The 24,030-nt window shown below is 36.3% G+C and overlaps 3 protein-coding genes, 1 long non-coding RNA gene and 1 other non-coding gene across 7 annotated transcripts; 3 read left to right on the forward strand and 2 right to left on the reverse strand.

Moving 5' to 3' along the window:
• Positions 1-323: 323 nt before the first annotated feature.
• Positions 324-14,393, reverse strand: LOC103513027 (muscle-specific protein 20). The gene is made up of 4 exons (XM_008477837.3): positions 14,217-14,393; positions 11,712-11,911; positions 899-1,019; positions 324-623 (listed from the first exon to the last, which is right to left on the reverse strand). The coding sequence occupies exons 1-4, from the start codon at positions 14,220-14,222 to the stop codon at positions 441-443; spliced, it is 510 nt and encodes a 169-aa protein (XP_008476059.1). The 5' UTR covers positions 14,223-14,393; the 3' UTR covers positions 324-440.
• Trnaq-cug lies at positions 11,392-11,463 on the forward strand. Its single transcript has one exon. It is a non-coding gene; the product is annotated as a tRNA-Gln (tRNA).
• A 2,432-nt stretch (positions 14,394-16,825) lies between the features above and the next one.
• LOC103513032 (cyclin-dependent kinase 10) lies at positions 16,826-19,691 on the forward strand. Its single transcript, XM_008477843.3, has 6 exons — positions 16,826-16,933; positions 17,823-17,950; positions 18,123-18,195; positions 18,418-18,586; positions 19,167-19,369; positions 19,660-19,691. Exons 1-6 carry the CDS (start codon positions 16,903-16,905, stop codon positions 19,689-19,691), a joined length of 636 nt encoding a protein of 211 aa, XP_008476065.1. The 5' UTR covers positions 16,826-16,902.
• Positions 19,692-22,272: 2,581 nt separating this feature from the next.
• On the forward strand, positions 22,273-23,947 carry LOC103513028. 3 transcript variants are annotated; one of them, XM_008477838.3, is made up of 3 exons: positions 22,273-22,508; positions 22,665-23,207; positions 23,585-23,947. In XM_008477838.3, exons 1-2 carry the CDS (start codon positions 22,410-22,412, stop codon positions 23,202-23,204), a joined length of 639 nt encoding a protein of 212 aa, XP_008476060.2. In that variant the 5' UTR covers positions 22,273-22,409; the 3' UTR covers positions 23,205-23,207; positions 23,585-23,947. The 3 variants fall into 3 exon arrangements, with proteins under 3 accessions (XP_008476060.2, XP_017301139.2, XP_017301138.1); XM_017445650.2 differs by having other exon boundaries at positions 22,275-22,508; positions 22,665-23,223; positions 23,579-23,947; XM_017445649.2 differs by lacking the exon at positions 23,585-23,947 and having other exon boundaries at positions 22,326-22,364; positions 22,530-23,523.
• On the reverse strand, positions 23,469-23,972 carry LOC113468984. The gene is made up of 2 exons (XR_003392544.1): positions 23,929-23,972; positions 23,469-23,567 (listed from the first exon to the last, which is right to left on the reverse strand). It is a non-coding gene; the product is annotated as an uncharacterized LOC113468984 (long non-coding RNA).
• Positions 23,973-24,030: the final 58 nt, after the last annotated feature.

The following is a 24,030-nucleotide window of genomic DNA, read 5'->3' on the forward strand; positions in this document are numbered from 1 at the left end:
ATTTCCCAACACCCACACTTGGAAAATGTATAATGAGTAGGGCAAACGATTTGCACCCATAGTTTTATAATAATTAATAATAGGAGTTTGATGATATGCCATAAATTTTCGAGCGTGAAGAAAACTGGGTGAAATTTTTGCACAGAGTTAATAGGTTTAACCTACGCTACTAGTTGGGTGGGTGTCAACCTACCAAACGAAAAACGAATGCCAACCATTGAGATTTCTAAAAGTCGAAATGGAATAGAAAGGAACGACCACGTTATTGTTAATAAATAAATAGTAGAATATAAAATGCTTTTAATCTTTCATAAATAAATAAATTGGCTATTATGTACAAATCTGTCAAATAAATAGGTAAATAAATAAACCGCCGGCAGGTTCTTGAAGATACAAGGATAGAGGATGCAGGGAAGAAGGAGGAAAGGAAGAAAAGGGATTTACATGTGACGAGTGTTACCGAAAGCACCAACGCCCGCTTGGGATGCACCTTTATTGTAACCCATTTGTAAGTTCAAATGCCCTTCGCTGGCCCTCAGTTGTTCTTCAGTGAATTCTCGCTTGTTTTCTTCGGCCATTTTGGGCCCCAGACGAGGACCTGTGTATTCGGGGTGCTTTTGAGTCTGGGGGGAAAAAACATAGAGAGTTCGAGGCATTAGAAAGTGTGCCTCCATCGCGCGCGGTGCGGCGGTGTAAGACACCTGGTAAACAAGAGAGTGTGGGTTCAATCTTGACTTAACGGAGGTATAGAATTTTGTTCTCAACATTTTTTGAGAATTTGACTACAATAAGAGAAGATAGTAGTCGCCTAGGACCTCATTCAAATGTGCGGGCATTCTGGACTCTTCTTCTCCAGGCTGGTAAATTTTACTTTGAAGGGTTTAAGCTGTACACTTACCAGTCTGCCTAGGGCATACAGGCACAGAGTCACTTGGGGAATATTTCTTTTCTCGAAGAGATCGGCAGTTTGGAAAATCTCCTCCTGAGGTACTCCGTATTTCTTAATGGCAGCTTGGAATCTTTAAACAGAACAAGGGGGGTGGTCATATAATGTAAACTTGAGACAAATTTGAAAACATAATACTTTTCCAATGTTATCCAAGATAGCAAATCATATGTTGCTGACTAATTTGAAGTGTTATTCTTGGAAGGCAAGGGCAATTTTTGAGGAGCAAATTCGAATTCCAGCGAATGCCCAAGGTATTACAGGGAAGGCAACATCAAAACAACTGACCATGTCCTTCCAACTTAATACCCTGTATTAAAATTTATATCATCAAAGAAATAAAAAGAGAGAAAAATTGGCACTATTTTAAAATTTTGGAATCAAGTCAAGGGCATATGGATTTTAGAAAAATTGCTCATGTGAAACTATTAAACATAGGGCTAGATGCAACAAGTTCCCTTTGACTCTCATCTCTCAAAAATAAATTTAATTTCTAAATAGGGCACTCGTCTACCTACATTACAAAATTCTGCTGACAAATACCAAGAAATTTTTTGAAGGTTTTATGTGGACTTCTCCAGTTTACGAGTAAAATACGAAATAATCAAACTACAAAAGTGTTTAAAAATACGATTATCTTTTTTTAATAAAAAAAAAAAGGTCCTTTCGAACACTCCAAACAAAGTCTTGGTCCATTTAAATAGCGGCCGAACTGTACATTTCTTGAGGTCCGGCCCGCGGACACTTTTGATCATCATGAACTATGGAAGCTGTCTGCTAAATTTGAGCGACCTGTGGCTAAAGGTAAAGTCGTGAGAAGCGCTAGTTCCTTTTGAGCTTTTTCCCTGCATAGCACAACTTTGGTCGGGAATAACGGCCGAGCCGTACCTTCTGGAAACAGGGCCCAAGGATAACTTTGTTCTACATAATTTATCGAATCTCTGTGCCAAGTTCGAGCGACTTTAGCTGAAATCTAAAGGCCTGAGCATTGCGAACCCTTTTTGAGCTTTTTCGAAGATTTTACATTAAGTAGAAGGTATTTGAGTGTCTGACTTGATTTTATAAGTGCGTTATGTCAGCTTAGGACTTGACCCCTTACAGAGAGTTAGTAAAGAAGGATCCTTACCTATACATATGTATCCTATTGAATCTATGCAAATTTTTGACTGATTAATTTTTCTTCTTTTCCAGACATATTTGTCGCACTTTGCGCCGTTCACACATCCCAGTGGCTTCCAATCCTCCGGACATGGCACCTATTACTAGAGCAGACATCGTTATGGAGTATGATGAGAGACATTACGATTCCGACTATGGCTTCCAGCAAGAATTTGAGGTGAGTGATTCTGGAGGGAAAAGTTTGTGGAAAGACTTAAAGGAAGGACACCAATAGCTCTGATATTGTAGAAGAAATTGTATCATTTTAGGCTTTCTGTAGTCCAACTCAAAAAGGTGACTTCAGCCATTTGTATGACGGATTCAGGTATACCTGACAGGTCCGCTTGGACAGGTGCGCCTGTCAGGTTTACCTGATAGTGTATGACAGCAATAATCAGTCTCTCAGGCGACCTGTAAGGTCCACCTGAGTGAATGGCCAGCCTTCCTAGCAGACAGAGGTCCTGTGTAGTGATAACTCATGGAACAAAATCCTCATATATTTTCTTCTCTTGCCCCGCAGCAATTGGTTAATGAGCACTTCCCAGATCGATCTACGAAAGCTTCGGAGGCGCGAGAGAATCAGCACAAGAATCGCTATCCAGATATCAAAGCTTACGATCAGACTCGAGTTAAACTAACGCCAGTGGATGGCGTACCCGGATCAGATTATATTAACGCCAACTTTGTACTCGGATACAAGGAGCTCAAGAAGTTTATCTGTGCCCAAGGTAAGTGCGCAACCATTGACTATTGACCCCCGCCGAGACCATCAACCATCGCAGAAAAAAATACTAGGCTCAATTTCTTAATTTCCTGTGGGGGTCGGCACTGTTTTCGGAGCTATGGTCAAGGCTCCGTTGAGGACGCATCTATTCATTAGCATGGTTTGTTTATTTTCTCTTGGGTACAAAAGCCCTTGTTTAGACTGCGGAAGGAAAAGGAATTTTCAGTCTCATTCTATTTCGACTCTTCTTTTCTCTTTTCCAGGTCCTATGGAACACACTGTGAACGATTTCTGGCGAATGATCTGGGAGCAACATCTGGAAATTGTCATCATGTTAACCAACCTGGAAGAGTACAGCAAAATCAAGTGTGCCAAATATTGGCCTGAACAGGAAGAAGGAGACAAAACTTACGGAGATTTCATTGTTGGATTGGTTAATGAGAAAAAATTCGGAGGTAATAAGAATCTTCTCTTCTTTTTCTTCGCTTTTTCCCGTGTACAGACTGGGTCGGCGTTTTTTGTCAGCCTCTCAATCAGCCCTAACTAGGGTGATTACTTCGGGCTGACATTTGGTTTTGGCTACAAATTTTACACGTGGATGCCCTTCGCACTCAACCTTAGTTATTTCTTTAGCAAGGGAAATTCAGGCTGGTATTCTCTCTCTGTTTAAAATCCCCTAGCCAGACAACCAGGAAAAACCAGGTCGGAAGTAATAATAGAGCTTATTTATACTGCTTGCATAGGACTGAAACGTTTTTACTAAATCGTGTCGTGTGTACTGGGAACACTCATTTAATTGCCTACAGGACATTCGGAGAAAAAAGAGAAAAAATCGGATGAAACGCACGACAATTGAGAACGGGATATTGATTTGAACTTTGTATTCATTTTTCCACGTTGACTTTCAGAATACATCCTCCGAGAGTTAAAACTAGTTCGTACAGCTTCTGGCAAGGAGAGTGAAGAGAGGAGCATCTTCCAATATCACTACCTGGCGTGGAAAGACTTCCAGGCTCCCGAAAACCCCAGCGGTCTTCTCAAGTTCATCAAACATGTGAATGAAGCGTACTCACTGGAGAAGGGACCTATCCTTGTCCATTGCAGGTGAGTATTAGAATAGAGTAGAATATACCTCATTCAGACTGCTAGGATGAGACTAAAAAGTCAGTTTACCCCCGCAGTCTAATAGTTTTATATGTAACATAAATAAATGGCTGGATTTTTTTTTTTTTTTTGAGGATTTATAGAGGGAACTGTAACTGCTAAGGTCTTATCGTCCCGAAATCGAAGAGAGAAGGAAGACAGGATAGGAGAAAACCAGCCGTTTCGAGAACCAACATTATCCGTTCTGGATAAAATCCACCTTGGGCGGGAATCGAACCCGAGGCTTAGCGCTTACAAGGCAGATGCGCTACCCTCCAAGCTAACTAGGCTGGCAATGTAAAAAATTAATTACATCCTATTTTAACCCTTGATTGTGCCCATTCCCATTTCAGCGCGGGTGTGGGCAGAACAGGCACCCTGGTAGCTTTAGATTCCCTACTGCAGCAGCTAAGGGCTGAAGGTCAAGTGTCGGTGTTCAATACAGTTTGCGATCTCAGGCGGCAGCGAAACTTCTTGGTTCAATCCTTGGTGAGTCGAACTTCCATGGTGTAGTGGTCACTGTGCTCGCCTTGCACGCGGGAGACCCGGGTTCGATTTTCGGCGGGGTCACAAAATTTGTATCATGCAAATGATTGATTTTGTGACTGGCTGTTCGGGGCCTACTCAGCCTTACGAGGAAAATGAGTAGCTATGTATGAAATATAAATGTTCAAAGCAATCGGTGCCAATATGGTAGGTAAAATCATTGGGTGCTGGATTATTGAAATATTTGGAATGCTGCAGTGAAGACTTGGGCAAGAAAAAATCATCAGGACATGAGGTACACTGCCTGGAAGGGACTGACAAGAAACGCCGAAGCTATTTAAATAAGAAAGGTTTAAGAAGAAGAAATTCTTTTAACTAATTAGATTTAAAACTATATCAATTACTTTCTAACAGGGTTTAAAATTGAACAATTTCTAACGGGTTACTTTCTACGATGAACATTTTTCTTGACTAATCCAACGATACATTTTCCTCTCTTTCAGAAACAATACATTTTCATCTACAGAGCACTGGTAGAAGTAGTTCAATTTGGAGAGACTGAAATTCGAGCGACAGACTTGAAGTCTACTCTCGAAACACTGAAGAGGGTGAACGATGGAAACAAGAAAAGCGAATTAGAGCTGGAGTTTGAGGTAAGTCAGTGACTGAAAAAACGATAGATCAAGCTCTTACGTACAAATTCAAGATTTGGTAGGTGGTACATTAAAGAGCGCGGTAACTCTCCGCCCCGCCAAGTCAAAATTTGACAGCTATATAAAGCCAATACATTGTAGGTAAGAGTTATCATAAATCTTTTCACTGGAATTTCCAGGAGACTCATAATAAGTGTTCTGATCATCTGATCAGGTCTGCCTGTCAGTTCTACTTGATACATCAAGTAAACCTGGCAAGCGGACCTGATCAGGTCTACGTGCTAGTGAGTGGCTGGCCTTACAAATTCAATATTTGGTAATTGGTACATAGAAATTTTATTACGAGTCTAACAACTTTCCAGAGGGCAACGTGCTCATGATGTTCTAGCAATTGCCCCTTTGAATGGCCATACAACACCTTACAATCAATTTTATTTATTTGTATTATTATTTTACAAATTATACAACATCTTACTGTGTTAGGTGTCGTACATAAATCAGAATCCCCTGAAAATATTAAACCAAAATCAAATCATGATTTAAATACGTTCTCATTTTCCAGCGACTAACTCAGGCGAAGGAAGAAAACAAATCCACGACGAACGCCAAGTCAGAAGATCTTACTGTGTTGGGTGTCGTACATAAATCAGAATCCCCTGAAAATATTAAACCAAAACCAAATCATGATTTAAATACGTTCTCATTTTCCAGCGACTAACTCAGGCGAAGGAAGAAAACAAATCCACGACGAACGCCAAGTCAGAAGAGAACAAGGACAAGAATCGCGACGAAAGTATAATTCCCTACGATAGGAATCGGGTTATATTGAGCCCTGCCAAAGACTATTCCAACTACATTAACGCTTCGTTTATAGAAGCCTATGACAATACGGAGAGTTTCATCATCACGCAAGATCCCGACATGGAGCATACCGTGCATGACTTCTGGCGTATGATATCCGAACACACGATATCCACCATTATAATGTTGTCTGATGTAAGTACAATAGAGCCTTGTTTATACTGCCATGCGGAGGGCTGCACGTTTTGGCTCTCCTGCTGATTAGATAGAACGATAGTATACACGCAGTGTCAACCCTAAGAATGACCTGTAATTCTCTGCTGGTAACTCGGTTGATATCAGCCTAGCACGTAGGAAGTACGGGTTTATTTCCCGCCTTGGTGGAAGTTAAATCTGGCAGGCTCATAATATTATATTATTTAAATTCAATCTTAATATTTTGTCATTACTTTTGGTTAAATAACCGGAAATCTTTTTCATCAATTTGTCATTGGTTTATATTTTTCACTTTTTCTTTTCTCGTTTTGGAGCGCGGTAACTCTCCGCCCCGCCAAGTCAAAATTTGACAGCTATATAAAGCCAATACATTGTAGGTAAGAGTTATCGTAAATCTTTTCACTGGAATTTCCAGGAGATTCATAATAAGTGTTCTGATCATCTGATCAGGTCTGCCTGTCAGTTCTACTTGATACATGATGAGCACACTCACTATCAAGTAGACCTGACAAGCGGACCTGATCAGGTCTAGCTGATAGTGAGTGGCTGGCCTTACAAATTCAATATTTGGTAATTGGTACATAGAAATTTTATTACGAGTCTAACATCTTTCCGGAGGGGAACGTGCTCATGATGCTCTAGCAATTGCCCCTTTGAATGGCCATACAACACCTTACAATCAATTTTATTTATTTGTATTATTATTTTACAAATTATACAACATCTTACTGTGTTAGGTGTCGTACATAAATCAGAATCCCCTGAAAATATTAAACCAAAATCAAATCATGATTTAAATACGTTCTCATTTTCCAGCGACTAACTCAGGCGAAGGAAGAAAACAAATCCACGACGAACGCCAAGTCAGAAGAGAACAAGGACAAGAATCGTGACGAAAGTATAATTCCCTACGATAGGAATCGGGTTATATTGAGCCCTGCCAAAGACTATTCCAACTACATTAACGCTTCGTTTATAGAAGCCTATGACAATACGGAGAGTTTCATCATCACGCAAGATCCCGACATGGAGCATACCGTGCATGACTTCTGGCGTATGATATCCGAACACACGATATCCACCATTATAATGTTGTCTGATGTAAGTACAATAGAGCCTTGTTTATACTGCCATGCGGAGGGCTGAAAAGCCCCTTTACTATCAGTCTAAACAAAGTCTTATAATATGATTGGTAATTCTTTAAGAGCGGGGTTTACCAAATCAGGATTGAGTCATTCTTAATACTCAGTTCAATCCAGAAGGGAGGGCTGAAAAGCCCCTTTACTATCAGTCTAAACGAAGTCTTATAATATGATTGGTAATTCTTTAAGAGCGGGGTTTACCAAATCAGGATTGAGTCATTCTTAATACTCAGTTCAATCCAGAATTGAAGCCAACTGCCACTTTGTAAAACGCGGTCTTAAAGTTTTGACAGAGGGCAACCCCGCATAAACAGAGAAAGGTGAAAGAGGGAACTGTAACAAAGGGGGTCTTATCGTCCCAAAATCAAAGAAAGTAGGAGGGCATGAAGAAGTCAGCTTTTCCGTTACTTTCTATTACACTTTGTTTAACAATATAATTCATGTTCAATTGTTCATGAAGTGAACGCAAACCCCTCTTCTCGAGTCTACTTTCTATTACACTTTGTTTAACAATATAATTCATGTTCAATTGTTCATGAAGTGAACGCAAACCCCTCTTCTCGAGTCTGTATTCTATCATTATAATTCTGAATATCGTCTACTTCATTGTCCGTTCCGAAAATTATACAAGTAACTCTTGAATCTGCCACAATATTTTTTAGAATTATAATTTTTACAAACTTGTTAAATTAGAGGTCAATGGATTTTCCTCAGTGATGTATTAGCAAAACGGTTATACGTATGTAGCCTGAAATTTAGAAGCAAAAGGGGTTAAGAAGAACCTTCTAGCCCCAATTTTTTAACTGTTAAGTTATACCTATTCTCAATAAACTTTATTGTAAATAATACCCCTCCCCCTTATTGTTTTTAACTACATCACTGCTCCTTTTAGTATTTTAAGTTTGTATTTTGTTTCATATTTATTGACTGCAGTTACAATATTTTTAGGCTTTGGCAGACTACCTATTTGAAAATATCTACGAATCATCAACGTCAATGGCTGAAGGTATTTTCGATTTGGACTTGGAACTACCTGCACACAGAGACTGTCATTTCATAACTTGGTTTAAGCTCTCTCCCTCCTTTATCTTTAAAAGTCCAAATCTTCAGATAGAATTCTATTCAGTTTTGAAGATTTTTTTCTGACCTAGGTTTCATTGTTTTTTATTGCCCGACTTTGTTCGAAAGAAGTCGTTAATTGTGCCCACTTCTTTATCATTTTATCGAGTTATGTCTCTGTCTAAAATACTTAGCTGCCCACATTATATTATGGTTGAAAAACAAGACGTCTTTTTTATTTTATTTCATTAAGAATTATGTTCATTAGTTTCTTTTTTTCTCTCCTATTAACCTAATTTTTAATGTAGGTAAAAAATATAATGGACCTTCAGCTGTTCGGACGAAAAAATATTGTAACACTGTAAAGTATTTTGTTTAGATATTAGAGAAAATCCCTAATAACCTTGAATGATTGAACTTTAGGTGTTTCCTCCAATTTTGTATTTAAAGAGCCTAAAAGTTACCCTTATAAAATGAAAATGGCTCCTTTATGTACATAATTCATTTATTATTTTAATATTTATTTTAGCTTTTACTGTTTACTCTATACACTAATTTAAGAGCTACAGAATTTAAAAACATCTCTTTTTTCATTGCATTAAGTTTTAATTTATATTATTTTTAAAATTAATCAAAATTGTTTTTAAGCCAGTCAATTTTTATTTTTTATTTTAATTTCATGAATTATGATTTAATTAATTCATTTCGTAATAATAATAATTATTTAATTTTTTGTACATTTTAAAACCCCTCTTTCTCATTTTTCTACTTGACCTTTTTTAGTAATTTTATTTCTACTTCATTTGGAAAATCAGAGCTTCTCCATTTTTATACCCATCAAGCGATCCCTGAACTGTGTTTGAAGCCTATATCATCACGTCAATAATTATTTAATTTTTTTGTACATTTTAAAACCCCTCTTTCTCATTTTTCTACTTGACCTTTTTTAGTAATTTTATTTCCTACTTCATTTGGAAAATCAGAGCTTCTCCATTTTTATACCCATCAAGCGATCCCTGAACTGTGTTTGAAGCCTATATCATCACGTCAGATTAAAACTGCAAACAAGAAATTGAAAGTGACAAATGATCTCACTTCACTCCTACTCATGCTAAATAGATTATGCCTATCACTTGACAGCAAAATGCCAAGATTTTTTCTATATCCAAATTGGTCTCATGAAAGATTTCTTAGAATTTTGTGTGGGTGTTTTCATCTGTGACTAGATTTACCATTCCAAAAGAAATCTACTAATTGGAGGATTTATTTTATTTTACCACAACTTTGTATCATGATTTACTACACATTATTTACTGAAAAACAGGGATCTCTCCCTCTTTTAAATTCAGATACAAATAAATGATTGGATTATGCCTTCATTTTGTGTTTACATTTTAATGACATCGTTTTCACACTCCAGCTATTAACGCGTTAATTATAACATCTGTTAATGATTGTCGTGTTCCTACAAAGTGTGTGATTTATAGGCTAATAACAGAAGAAGAGTGCCTACTATATCAGTCTTTCGGCGGCCACCCGGCTTTGGCGGCCCAATGGTCGGCTTGATTAAAAGCTTAAATCGGAATTAACCCTCACTTTATTCCTTCCTTGTGTGCTATTCTCTTGTACCCTTGCTTAGACTGCGGTAGTAAAAGAAATTTTCAGTCTCATTCTGGCATTATAAGCAGGGTATATTCTATTCTTGAATTTTGTCGTGCCTCTAAATCTGCTAGATAGTTGATCCCTGAATTGATTTTATTACTGAAATGTCTATTTATTTAGGGTACTACTGCAATATCTAATGTAAATGTAATGTTTTTGGCTTGCTCCGTCATTTGCCTGATTAAATGTATACTCTGTTTCAATGACCATGATGCTTGAAATGTATCCGTAACTCGTGACTGCCATTTGAAACAATCTGTGCATTGTTATTGTTTCGCTCGAAATGTGTCCAACATTTAAAGACATAAAAGAATTCATGTTCGTTTTCTTAGGTATAGGAGGTACGTCTATCAGTTTTTATGTCCCGAAATTTCGGATTCGCTTTATGTTGTGCATTAAAAAGGAACAATATCTCTTGTGTCGCGTTGGGTCATGTATATTTCTGTGTATGATGCTGAAGGTTTTATGTGGACTTCTCCAGTTTACGAGTAAAATACGAAATAATCAAACTACAAAAGTGTTTAAAAATACGATTATACCTAATCTGAGAATTAAGATTAGGCATATCTACCTTTAATCTTAAATTAAGCTTTACCTGGCAGAAAAAATAAGGTAGGTAGATCCTTGTCTTGCCTCATGCCTCATCCAAACTTTTCTGCGATTTTTTTTTTTTTTTTTTTTTTTTTTTTCAAGGGGTTAGAAGAGACAAATAAATTCAGATACAAATAAATGATCGGATTATGCCTTCATTTTGTGTTTACATTTTAATGACATCGTTTTCACACTCCAGCTATTAACGCGTTAATTACAAAATCTGTTAATGATTGTCGTGTTCCTACAAAGTATGTGATTTATAGGCTAATAACAGAAGAAGAGTGCCTATTATATCAGTCTTTCGGCCGCCACCCGGCTTTGGCGGCCCAGTAGTCGGCTTGATGAAAGGTTTGTTGTTTGACGTTAATCCATAAATCCATGTGCCCACCGCCCATTTGAATTATGTTTGCCTTTTATTAACGAAAAATTATTTCAAAATTAATTTTCTAAACATCGATTTCAGCTGAAGACAAAGAGTTTCGTTGTTATTTGCATTTCAAGTAGGCATCTACCCACCAACCTACCTAACTTTAGGATTTAAAGACATTTCAATGAAATTATGTATTGAACGAACGAAATAATTCTAACCAATAGCCCAATGTCTTAAAAAATATCATATCTAGAGGTAGATAGGGTAGGTACCTACAAAAATTTACGTCCATTTTTAGCTACCTATATAGTTATCAAGTTTTTATAGACAACCCAGTTTGATAACTACCTATCTATACTCGTACTTCTTACTTATTAAAAATCAATCTTAATTATTGAAAGAATATCTACCTCCTTGGAAGACTCCCCCTTTATCGCGGTCCCATGGTGTAACGGTTAGCACTCTGGACTCTGAATCCAGCGATCCGAGTTCAAATCTCGGTGGGACCTATTTTTTAAGCTTTTTACATGCTTTACATTCCTACAGTATTTTTTACTACAGTGACTTTATCCTAATACCTAAACGGGACGACCGCAGGCCGGCTTTCTTCTATCCCGTCCTCCACTCTTTGCTTTCGCGATGATAAGACCTTAGCAGTTACGGTTCCCTCTGTAAAACCCCTAAAAAAATTGTACCTATAAGATATGTAGATATGCCATATGCAAGAAAAATAATAGAAAGTAAAAATGGAGCTTACCTTTGAATATTTTCCATCAACTGGAAGTTGGTGCCTTTGGTCTGGATCTTCTTGACGGAATCTGGACTAATCTTGTTGATCAGATTGCAAAGGACTACTCCGTCTCTGAGAACATCTTCGTATGGCTGATTGGGCAGCTTCTCTCCAAGTACAGCTTCGATCCATTGCAGAACCTCAGCTTCAACTTCCTTGTTTCTGGCCTGTGGAAAATAAGCGAACATGACTTATTACAAATTGTCATCTCACCCTGAAACCTGAAATGCATTATCATCCCAACAAATATACGAGTATGAGACCTTGTTTCTTGTTTAGAAAGGGTAAAGGGACTTTTGAGTACTATAAACACGGTATAGGTACATATTTTATCTCTACATTTTCAAAGAGAAAATAAAATATTAGCGGACGAAAATCGATATCAAATACATATTGCGGCTTTAGGAGCTTTATTTTAGTAAGAGGCGAGGCGATATGAAAATATAAATGACATAGGGAAAAAATCTCAGGAAATCGTGGAAAAGGAGAATTTCCTTTTTTCTGGCCTTTGAAAAAAAAATCCAACGCAATGTCTTCTACGAAAGCTAAAAAAAAAAAAAAAAAAAAAAAAAAAAAAAAAAAAAAAAAAAAAAACGAAAAAGGGTCAATAAATGGATGGGTGACTTGAACATTATATTGGGAATAAAGGGAGAACATTTTAAATCATTACATGTAAGTAAAATCAAAAAATCAAATCAAGAATAATAATAAACTGAATATTAAACAAATTAGGTAGGTACATAGGTACTGATTTTCTCTAATCACGATCGAATAAACTACCCTATACATAAGCACATTTTATTACTATAGCTGTAACTTTACCTATATAGCCTATGTTATCATCAGAGTCCTTCAAACGTCATACTTTTTTTATTTTTTGGTAGGTAGATCATTATAATTATAATTTTATTCAGTCAGGCAGAGCTAGGCCCATTGCCTAAACCTAAACTTTCTATATTTTATTATTATTATTATTATTATTATTATTATTATTATTATTATTATTATTATTATTATTATTTTCCTTTTTTTAAGGCTGCAAGACTGGGTGTGCCTCAAACTCGAAGCATAAATTAGAGCCAAAAAAACTTTGACTCTGCCGGAAATTGAACCCGGGAGCTCCGACAGGGCGTAAACCTTCTGCACTGAGCTACTAAGATTGCCAGCCAAACGATTTGTTTTCTTACAAAACGAAATTTTTATTTTTGTAAAACAAAATGATCGAGATAGATTAATTTGGCTTCCCACAAGCGAAACAACGTCTAACATCATCATCTGGGTTACTTTAATCACTGCTGGACTAGGTGTCTAGATCAATACGAGAAATGATAAATTGCAGCTAAACTAAATGGGTCTTCAGGATGTCTCAGATATAAATACCTTTTCTAGACGTATACACCTAGATTAATTGCGGTTTTCCCTGGGGAAATTTCAGTCTGTCTTTTGTTCCAAAACTGCCAAGTCCAATGGCACTGACAAAGGGGTTTCCCCCCCCAAGAAAATGAAAATTGGCTTTTTGAAGAATTGGGGCTAATGTGTCTTCCTACTATTAAGGTACAAAAAGTAGATAATTATGTGAATAAGATAAATACGAGTGCCTAGGATTCTTCTCTAAAGCTTTCAAATTTAATATTGGTAGGTAGCTATAGGTAAAACGATAAATAAATAGGGTTGTCCAGATACCTACTGAAAGAAGAAGGATGAGGAGATGAAGAAGAAGAAAAAGCAGGATTTGTGAAAGCGTTACTTGTGACAACTCAGGCATGTAGAAGCGAGATTATATTTATGCTGGAAATAGCTAGGTAGGTAGGTAGGTATGTGTGAGTCGGTGGTACCTACTAAGGAAATTACTTATGGAAAACCCCCTCGTATCAGGAAGGGAAAGCTCGACTATTGTGTTTTACCCTTTGGAAAAAAAAAAGAGAGAAACAAAAAATGTTCTCTTTGCTTGTCAAATGAAACAAAAGAGAAAATGATAAGCAAAAGAAAAGGTTGTAGAGATACAAAAATGTTAATATTCTATTCTAGTGTTAAGTTACGTGAAAAGTGAATAAAATGATTCATTACCGGCATTTTCACTAAGAAGGAGGAGGAGGAGACGAAGAAGAAGAAGAAGAAGAAGAAGAAGAAGAAAAAAAAGGCAGGATTTGTGAAAGCGTTACTTGTGACAACTCAGGCATGTAGAAGCGAGATTATATTTATGCTGGAAATAGCTAGGTAGGTATGTGTAAGTCGGTGGTACCTACTAAGGAAATTACTTATGGAAAACCCCCTCGTATCAGGAAGGGAAAGCTCGACTATTGTGTTTTACCCTTTGGAAAAAAAAGAGAGAAACAAAAAATGTTCTCTTTGCTTGTCAAATGAAACAAAAGAGAAAATGTTGAGCAAAAGAAAAAGTTGTAGAGATACAAAAATGTTAATATTCTATTCTAGTGTTAAGTTACGTGAAAAGTGAATAAAATGATTCATTACCGGCATTTTCACTGAGGAAAACTAGAAGAGAGAAAAAATATTTCAAAGAAGGTAAAAACGATGTATTTAGACAAAGCGCTTCTTTTCTAAAATTTTCTTTTAATAAGTAAAATTAACACTATTTTTTTACGATATTTAAGTAAACAGTTTGAAGTCGATGGGTAAAAATGAACTAAATTGAAGTGTGAGGGTGCTCGCAATATATTTTGTAAAGTTTCCAAAAATAACTTTATTTTTATGTACATAATGCATGAATGCATAACCAAGAACATCAAGAACAAGAGGAAAACCCATGAGCGATTCCTGTCTTGTTTTTTTACATTGATGTTTTTATCATGTTAGGGGGTGTTTGGGGCGGATAATGTCATTCATCAATGCTAAATTGAGCTGGAAGACTTGCAAATTTTCGGACAATCACTAGGTCAAGGTCTTGTACGACATTTATACAACATGAGAACAAATTTATGACTTTATTTATTTAATATGACGATAATCCCCAGAAACAACATAACAACCACAGGATTAGAACAATAGAAAAAGTACCCAAGTGTGACGTTATTTTCGACACAAACATTGGCTTGTGTGACGTTATTTTCGACAAAAACGTTGACTTAAAGGCCAGTGAAATTGAAGTTTGTGGAACCCCCCACACCTACACGGACGACGAAATTTAAATAAATACGACTTTTAATAAATTTGATATCTGTCCCGATGAGTTCCAAAACCAAACCGTCCGATAGTCTGATTAGCAGGCTAAAATTTACCCCTGCGCTGCCGGGCCGCCTAATTACCAGGTACACCATCGAGGTAATTTGGTTCGTCATAAATTGAGAGGCTGATCGAAAAACGGGTGAAGGTCGACTTTCGCCCTTTTTCCGATTATTGCATTTTTGGATCCGCGATAATGTTCTGCGTCGAATACAAAAAGAATCATATTGATAGCTCCTTTTTTCACCCATTATAATGGTCAAGACGCTAGGTACACCATCGAGGTAATTTGCGTTGCTATGCGAGTAGTGCAGACCCTTGGTTCGTCATAAATTGAGAGGCTGATCGAAAAATGGGTGGAGGTCGACTTTCGCCCCTTTTTCCGATTATTGCATTTTTGGATCCGCGATAATGTTCTGCGTCGAATACAAAAAGAATCATATTGATAGCTCCTTTTTTCACGGAGTTACACGAGTTTTTTTGTAAACCAACTCAAGTGCTAAGGCATTATCTTTTCAAACTTCAAACGCGATTTTCTCAAAATTCAAATTTTCGACTTTCGCCCTTGAGCAATACACCAGCTCTCGACGGTGTGTAAACCAACTCATGTGCTAAGGAATTATCTTTTCAAACTTCAAACGCGATTTTCTCAAAATTCAAATTTTCGACTTTCGCCCTTGAGCAATACACCAGCTCTCGACGCTCGACGGGTAATGTTAAGCAACATTGTGTGTGGTTGGTATTTGGATGGGTGTCCGTCTGCAACAACACTCGCTTATACGGGGTGAGAGAGAAGAGGAAAGGTTGAAGTGAAAAGAAAAATAGAAAGGGTAGGGGATCATTTTGTTAGTGGATGTGCCAAGTATACCATTATCATTACCTAGGTAGGTTCTGCGAAAGGGGTAGGTACTGAGACTAGGTACTGAAGTACGTTGGTAGGTACTCGTATACCTACCTAGGCACTAAAAAAGAAAAAAAAAATGGGAGTAGAGAGGAAAGAAAAGAAAAAGAGAGAGAAAGAGCTAACCGGGAGAAATATTTTATGGGAGGAAAAAGAAAATTTTATTAGTGGATGTGCCAAAAATAGGTACCATTACCAAGAGAGAACAAAACGGGGGCAAGAATTTAGCTTTATTAGTGGATGTGCCAAAAATCGATTCTCAATCGATTACGATAATGTTATTTTATCGATCGTGTGAACGATCCCTAATTTTTTTCTGCCTCTGTTGCGGCTCTGTTGATTTGAACCGGTCGATATTTGAATTTTGGGGACTTTTGTTTATCTGCAGTAAACAGTGGTGTATTGCTAGTGGATGATTTTGTTAGTGGATGTGCCAAGTATACCATTATCATTACCTAGGTAGGTTCTGCGAAAGCGGTAGGTACTCGTATACCTACCTACCTAGGCAGTAAAAAAGAAAAAAAAAAATGGGAGTAGAGAGGAAAGAAAAGAAAAAGAGAAAGAAAGAGCTAACCGGGAGAAATATTTTATAGGAGGAAAAAGAAAATTTTATTAGTGGATGTGCCAAAAATAGGTACCATTACCTTAAAAAGAGAGAACAAAACGGGGGCAAGAATTTAGCTTTATTAGTGGATGTGCCAAAAATCAATTCTCAATCGATTACGATAATGTTATTTTATCGATCGTGTGAACGATCCCTAATTTTTTTTCTGCCTCTGTTGCGGCTCTGTTGATTTGAACCGGTCGATATTTGAATTTTGGGGACTTTTGTTTATCTGCAGTAAACAGTGCAAAATTTCGGATTTCGGCCTTCTCCTCTTTATCAGTAAAAGTGTCTCAATTTTAAAAGTTTTCCTGTATTTCAAACTAGGAGCAATGAAAGTTCAAGACGATGGCAATCCGGAAAGTAAGTATTCTCGTGTTACACGCTCATCGCTTGTTCTGACCTTCTCCTCTTTATCAGTAAAAATGTCTCAATTTTAAAAGTTTTCCTGTACCTATTTCAAACTAGGAGCAATGAAAGTTCAAGACGATGGCAATCCGGAAAGTAAGTATTCTCGTGTTACACGCTCATCGCTTGTTCTGAGCAAATAATCTTAAGTGAATTAGAGAGAGGGAGCTGCAAAATAGCTTGAGACAAACATCCCAGACAGAAAACAAGGCTAGACTGAGTTATTGATCTGTTTCAAGAGGAGATAGAAGTTCAGGTACTGCAAAAGTAGCGATCATGTGCGCAAATTATCTCCACTTGCCTCAAATTTTGTTTTTGCAAACATTCCTACTTTTTCTCGCTCCTCTCTTTGGAGTCTGAAATCTGGTTTTTATGTGCACTGTCTCAGGGATTTTCAAAGCTTGTGCTTCGTACTTCTGTTTTGCAAGTTGATTTAGAAAATATTCCTTGTAAATCCTTTCAGTATTTTTTCATTTATTTTTTCAATTCTTCAGTGATTCCTCAATTGAAAAGTAATTATTATTTTTAAAAATATTGGAAGACAGGAGAAAAAAATAATACGTATGTATTTCTTGCTTTTAATTAGACTGTGGAATTATGTGTGGGAATTCATAATTTTCAATCCACTCATGCAGTTTTATTTATCTTTTAAAAGAAATTTGTGAAAACAAAATTTGTCAAAGTGAGTGCCTAGGTGCTTTTTGTTGAAGAAATCAACATTGAGGGTGTGGTCACTCCAGTTTCAAAATTTTAGTTTTGCAGCAGATTCAGAAAGGACATGGTTATTGATAAAAAAAGGAATAAAATAGATAGAATAACATAGGATGGAAAAATCCCTTTACTCTCACAATTTTCTAAGTACCTACGTAAGTAAGTTTAAAGAAAATTTATATATTTCTAAGAGTAAAATGAATATAAAATGTTTTTCCATTTTTTTCCAACACTATTTAATAATACCTATGTCTATTTCTAATTTATTTTCTAGGCCATGATGCAACTAAACCAAGCACAACACAATCCATTCCAGATCCTCAGTCCAAATTCGCTAAGAGACGAGATGTCCTGATGAACTTTGTGACTGGTGAACCCATAGAAATATTGGAACAAGATTGTGTAAGTAGAACTTAATACATATTTTCTATTATGACCATTATTTCCCTACAATGCTTACATGTGAAGTTTCTTTTTTCAAAGAATGATTGTTGCAATCACCACAAAGGGTGTACCTAGGTGTAATCACTCAAAGGTCAACAAAAACTTACTAACTTTTTTCTTTTTCTTTCAGTTTGGAAAATGCAGGAATGTTGCAGAATTTGAGAAGCTAAATCGGATTGGGGAAGGATCTTATGGAGTTGTGTGTAAGTTTTTCATCAATCCCCCCATAATTTATGAGTTGTCAAATTAGAAGTCATGGTTGTAAAATAGTCATCCAATGTATCCAGTGAATTTCTAGTGTTTATTTTTAGAACGGGCAAAAAAAAAAAGAGAGAAGTAGAGTAGAAGGAGGAGGAGGAGGAGGAGGAGAAAAAATCCAAGTTTCCAAACTATCTGTTTTGACTGTGAAACTTCTACTCTTTCAGACCGTGTCCGGGATTCGGTGCAAGATAAAATCCTTGCTCTCAAGAAGTTATTCCTGCAGAATAATACCCTTACTCGTGGTGAACTCAGAGAGGTGACAGGACTAACGAAATGTCGCCACGAAAATATTGTGCAACTAAAGGAGGTGGTGGTTGGGAAGAGTTTATCAAGGTAAGAGAAACTTGTTTAACACCCAAAAACCGAGACAAAAAAGAGGTAAGTAGGTAAGCATTGTTGTCTTTCAAACTGACAAAATTTGGTATTTTCCAGTACATAATTATTATGATGGTTTTAATGAAACTAGAGTACAAGTATTTGAGCTTCTGCCCTAGTATCTTACGATTTTCGCAAGAGAGTGACAGTCGACAACAGCTGGTTCAGCGCCCTAGGGATAGGTGAAAACGTAAGGCCAGCCACTCACTATCAGGTAGACCTGACAAGTACACCTGATCAGGTCTGCCTGACAGGTCTATCTGATAGTGTGTGTGCTCATCAGGTAGACCTGACAGGCGAGGCGGACCTGATCAGGTGTACCTGTCAGGTCTACCTGATAGTGTGTGGCGAGCCTAAGAGAAAATTAGTGAAGTTTAAATTATCAAGGCAATTTTCTCCATCATATTGATTGATAGTATTGGAAAGATAGTAATCCACTCAGACCATCTTCTTCGGAAGTTTCAGCATATTCTTATTGATAGTATTTCCTGTGAAATTTCAGTATATTCTTATTGATAGATTTCCTCTGAAATTTCAGCATATTCTTGGTGATGGAATATTGTGAGCACGATTTGGCCAGTCTTCAGGACAATGTCGAATCCCCTTTCACCGAATCTCAAGTCAAATGTGTCATACTTCAAGTGCTCAAGGGTCTCAATTATCTTCATTCCAATTTCATCATTCACCGGGATCTCAAGCCTTCTAACTTACTGCTCAATGATAAAGGATGTGTAAAAATAGGTGAGAAATGAGACTTTTTATTATTATTATTATTATTTTTTTTTTTATTATTATTATTATCTTTCTTTCAAGTTTATTCTACCTATCTTGAACTTTATCTTAACTAATATGATGATGCTCATATGAAATGTTTGGTCAGGTACAGTTAATAACGATATATATTTTTTTTTTTCTTCTTTTTTTTACATTAAGATTCATGATACTTATGTAAGTAACATTTGCATGTTTTATCCACATAAGACTGTGGATTCAGCAGTAAAGTAATTCCAAATTTTTACTCTTGATTACAGTTGAATACTCTCGTCAAAAAGCGACGCATTGAATTACCTCAGTGAAGAAATTCTGTACATATTCCTACCCTCATAGAAGATTTTACACCTGAGCACGGGCATTTCAAGGGTACCAGGATAAACAGAAATGGAGGAGTGAATTTTTCGAACGCGTTTCCCAATTTCGGACTTGGGTATCCGTGTATGTAACTGATGCACGATCAATTAACCATTTGTTGTGATTTTCTGTTGCTTTTTGCTCATTTCTATTTGCTACATTAGTAGGAATTTGATTTATTGTTTTTATTTTTTATCATTTCCTCTTCGGTGTAACTTTTCCTCGATTTCTAATGTACCTAAAAGCTAGGTGTCTATTTATTGTTGTTCTGTCTTTATTCAAGTTAGAAAGAAAGTATCGATCTTTTATTATATTAACTTACTGAAAGTTTATCTGTTCTCGATTTGATCCGAATAAAGTTTCTTTTAAAAAAATTTTATAAGAATTATTATTTTGCTTATTTTTGCATGCTATTCTCAGTTCATTTTTTACAGTACCTACATATTATCTAAGTTCAATGTTCAGCTTATCATTTAAGCAATTATTTTTTGCATGTACCCAGAGATTTATCCATTAATGTTACTCCACATAGCTGTGATATTGGGAGAATCAATAGGATTTCATTGATCTGATTGATCATTTGACATTGATTATGCTGCCACAGTAGACGATATTTTATAAGCAATCCTAAGTTTGATTCCCAAAGAAATATTTTTTTAAAAATCGATTGGTATCAAATGTACCAACATTGGTGTTTTATGTGCAAATAGGGAACACTGTCCCAACTCCCTTACGATGCAGAACCTTCTACAAACAACGAAACCATTCTGAAGGTTTCGCGCCTAGGTTTCGGTTCCCCAGGGGGTTGCTGAATTTGTAGGTACGTATTTTACATTCCTTTGTGTATAACAAACCTAACTGGAAACTAGGTACTTGATCTTTGTTAGTACAAAAATAAATAAATAGAGAGCATCTTTTATGATGGATTTCCCGACTGACGATCTAGGCAATAAATCTTTTTCTATGACAAATTTCCCCTTGCCTGTTTCAGCCTATTCTCGGCTCAGCAAAAGCTCAGAGAGTTAATGTTCTACATCTACCCTGTAGATCCGAATTTGTTTCATGTTTATTAGTCAACAAATTCGGTTCTAGAGAGGTTTGTGTGGAGCATACATGACTATCAACCAAAGGACTACCGGGTTCATTGTATCAATTGGAAGACTGAAATCGGCAGGTATCACAGTACACGGTCTAATTCTATCTAATGGGAAAATCTGAAACCATGCATATTCTCAAGGTATATCAGTCAAAATTTTAATAAGAATATAAGATATTCCTGCTGTAATTTTTCACTTTTTTATTATTCATGTCAAAAAGTTCAAGATTGAAGATGATTGAAAAGGAAGTCGTGTGTAAAAAGAACTAGTTTTCATATATTATGTAGATATCTAGAGTTCATTCCCTCCTGAGGTGTAGTTGTTACCTACAGGACATATCTGTGCTAGAAAAACACGTGTTATGAATAAAATTGGATAAATGACATGAATTAGTACTTCATGATTTCACAAACCTCACACGTACTGATGAATAAATATTATCAATTAACTACATATTAAATATTATGAATAATCAATAAGCTGAAAGTCAATATTAACGCAATGTACATTGAAGCTCATTAAATAATGAAATGCACAAAGTAAAATTACAATCCCTTATCACGTTCTAATCGATTCTTTTTTATTCACTAAAGTGTCTCCCCTGTTGAATTGATAACATCAATAGCTCATAATTTGAACCTTTTGGTAACTTGGAACCAAGTTCTTAGACCAGAATATGCCTAGACTCAATTACGTTATTAATATTTTAGGCAATGCTGAATAGAAAAGGAGGCCAAATCCTGTTGGTTTAATGCTTATGATGTGCGCTTACTTATCAGGTAGAAGGTCCCGGTGTTCGATTCCCATAAATATTGTAATATTTTAGGCAATGCTGAATAGAGAAGGAGGCCAAATCCTGTTGGTTTAATGCTTATGATGTGCGCTTACTTATCAGGTAGAAGGTCCCGGTGTTCGATTCCCATAAATATTATACCTACGTACTTTAATTTCAATGGTGAATAAATATTTGAACGGATTACTTCCTAGTGATCTTGTATTGAGACTTGATACCTCCAATATTTTTTGTCTCTTCTCCCCCAACTAACCGGGGATCCTTTTCTAGATAATTTCTCAGCAGTTATTCGTCTTTTACAGAGTAAGACTTAAAGGCTCACGTACCTAAATATTAAAAAACAAATCATTACGAATGTGTTTATTGACAAACACGTAGTTCCGAGTTTTCAATTTAGAATAGCAGTAATAACAAAAACGGTACTTTAATTTCAATGGTGAATAAATATTTGAACGTGTTACTTCCTAGTGCTCTTGTATTGAGACTTGATACCTCCAATATTTTTTATCTCTTCTCACCCAACTAACCGGGAATCCTTTTCTAGACAATTTCTCAGCAGTTATTCATCTTTTACAGAGTAAGACTTAAAGGCTTACGTACCTACATATTAAAAAACAAATCATTACGAATGTGTTTATTGACAAACACGTAGTTCCGAGTTTTCAATTTAGAATAGCAGTAATAACAAAAACAGACCTAGTAATATCATAACTCGTAATCCATTCAGTCAATTCAGTCGTGTTTCTAAAGTTTATGAGCAACAATGCGCAATCATATAAAAAGTATGAATTTTATATTAGTGATAACACTTAGTATTTTAGGTGTGTTTTCCGAAGATATCGTAACCAGAGATCCTCAGGACATAGAAAACGAACTAATTCAGTCAATTCAGTCGTGTTTCTAAAGTTTATGAGCAACAATGCGCAATCATATAAAAAGTATGCATTTTATATTAGTGATAACACTTAGTATTTTAGGTGTGTTTTCCGAAGATATCGTAACCAGAGATCCTCAGGACATAGAAAACGAACTCTACAACCAGTCCAGCCTCTACCTCAAAGAAATGGAAGACATTTTCAAAAACGAGTCCAAAGTTCTATTCAAGGAACACATTGAAAATTTCCGCCTGGAAATGGAAAACGAAATCCATGACATTGAAAAGTTCATCGTCAAAGAGTATGATACTATGATCAACGCGATCAATCATACGGATGATACTACCCGAGATTTAGTCAATGACACCAAGTCAGAGGTTATTGAGAAACTTGTCAATGCGAGGGAACATGCTATCAAGAGCTACCAGGAAATAAAAGACAAACTTCACAATGTGGTAGATAATATTGAAGACAACATTGAGAATCATCAGTTCGGTAAACGTGTGTTTGATTATGTCAAGCATGCTTTCCACAAGATAGCTGTCCTCGTGAGGCTGTCCAAGAAAGATCCAGTGCTCAGCGGAGAAATAGATGAGGATGAACAGCAAAAAGAACAACAACAAATTCTGCAACAGATGCCAATTGTGAACTACTTCCCCCAGTTGTCCAATGTAGGGATTTAAAAGTGCCTATAGGTAACTACCTAGGTGTACCACAGATGTTTATAGATAGTTAGTTACAGAACAGACCTATGTACCTACTTTATAAATTATTTGTAGTGGTTGGTGTCATTCTGGCTAAATATAGTGTCTGTATAGCTGTTGTATAATATTTACGTACACTTACTGACGTACCTACCTAAGTACCTAATACTTATCAGATACGAAAATTTGAAAGCGTACCTACCTACGTTTAGACATTGCTCTCGGTTTATTAGGTGTGAAAGAGTACCTAAACGATCCTATCACTATACGTAACCAATAGAATTCTGTTTTATTCTCAGTTCCTACTTTTCATTTTAGTCAAAATATAGATTTTTTTTGTACCTAAAGAAAACACTACCTAGGTGTACCAAAGATGTTTATAGATAGTTAGTTACAGAACAGACCTACTTCATAAATAATTTGTAGTGGTAGTTGTTGTAAATCTGGCTAAATATAGTGTCTGTATAGCTGTTGTATAATATTTACGTACACTTACTGACGTACCTACCTAAGTACCTACTTATCAGATACGAAAGTTTGAAAGCGTACCTACCTACGTTTAGACATTGCTCTCGGTTTATTAGGTGTGATAAAGAGTACCTAAACGATCCTATCACTCTATCACCATACGTAACCAATAGAATTCTGTTTTATTCTCAGTTCCTACTTTTCATTTTAGTCAAAATATAGATTTTTTTTGTACCTAAAGAAAACATTTTAAAGTGTTGGTCCTCTATTTTATTAATTTAAGTTTGTAATGAATGAAGTCTGCAATATCATGGGTAAATCATGGTTGCCTCAAAAA

This window comes from Diaphorina citri, unplaced genomic scaffold (genome assembly GCF_000475195.1).
Source record: "Diaphorina citri unplaced genomic scaffold, Diaci psyllid genome assembly version 1.1 scaffold915, whole genome shotgun sequence".
In the NCBI taxonomy this organism is placed as follows: domain Eukaryota; kingdom Metazoa; phylum Arthropoda; class Insecta; order Hemiptera; family Psyllidae; genus Diaphorina; species Diaphorina citri.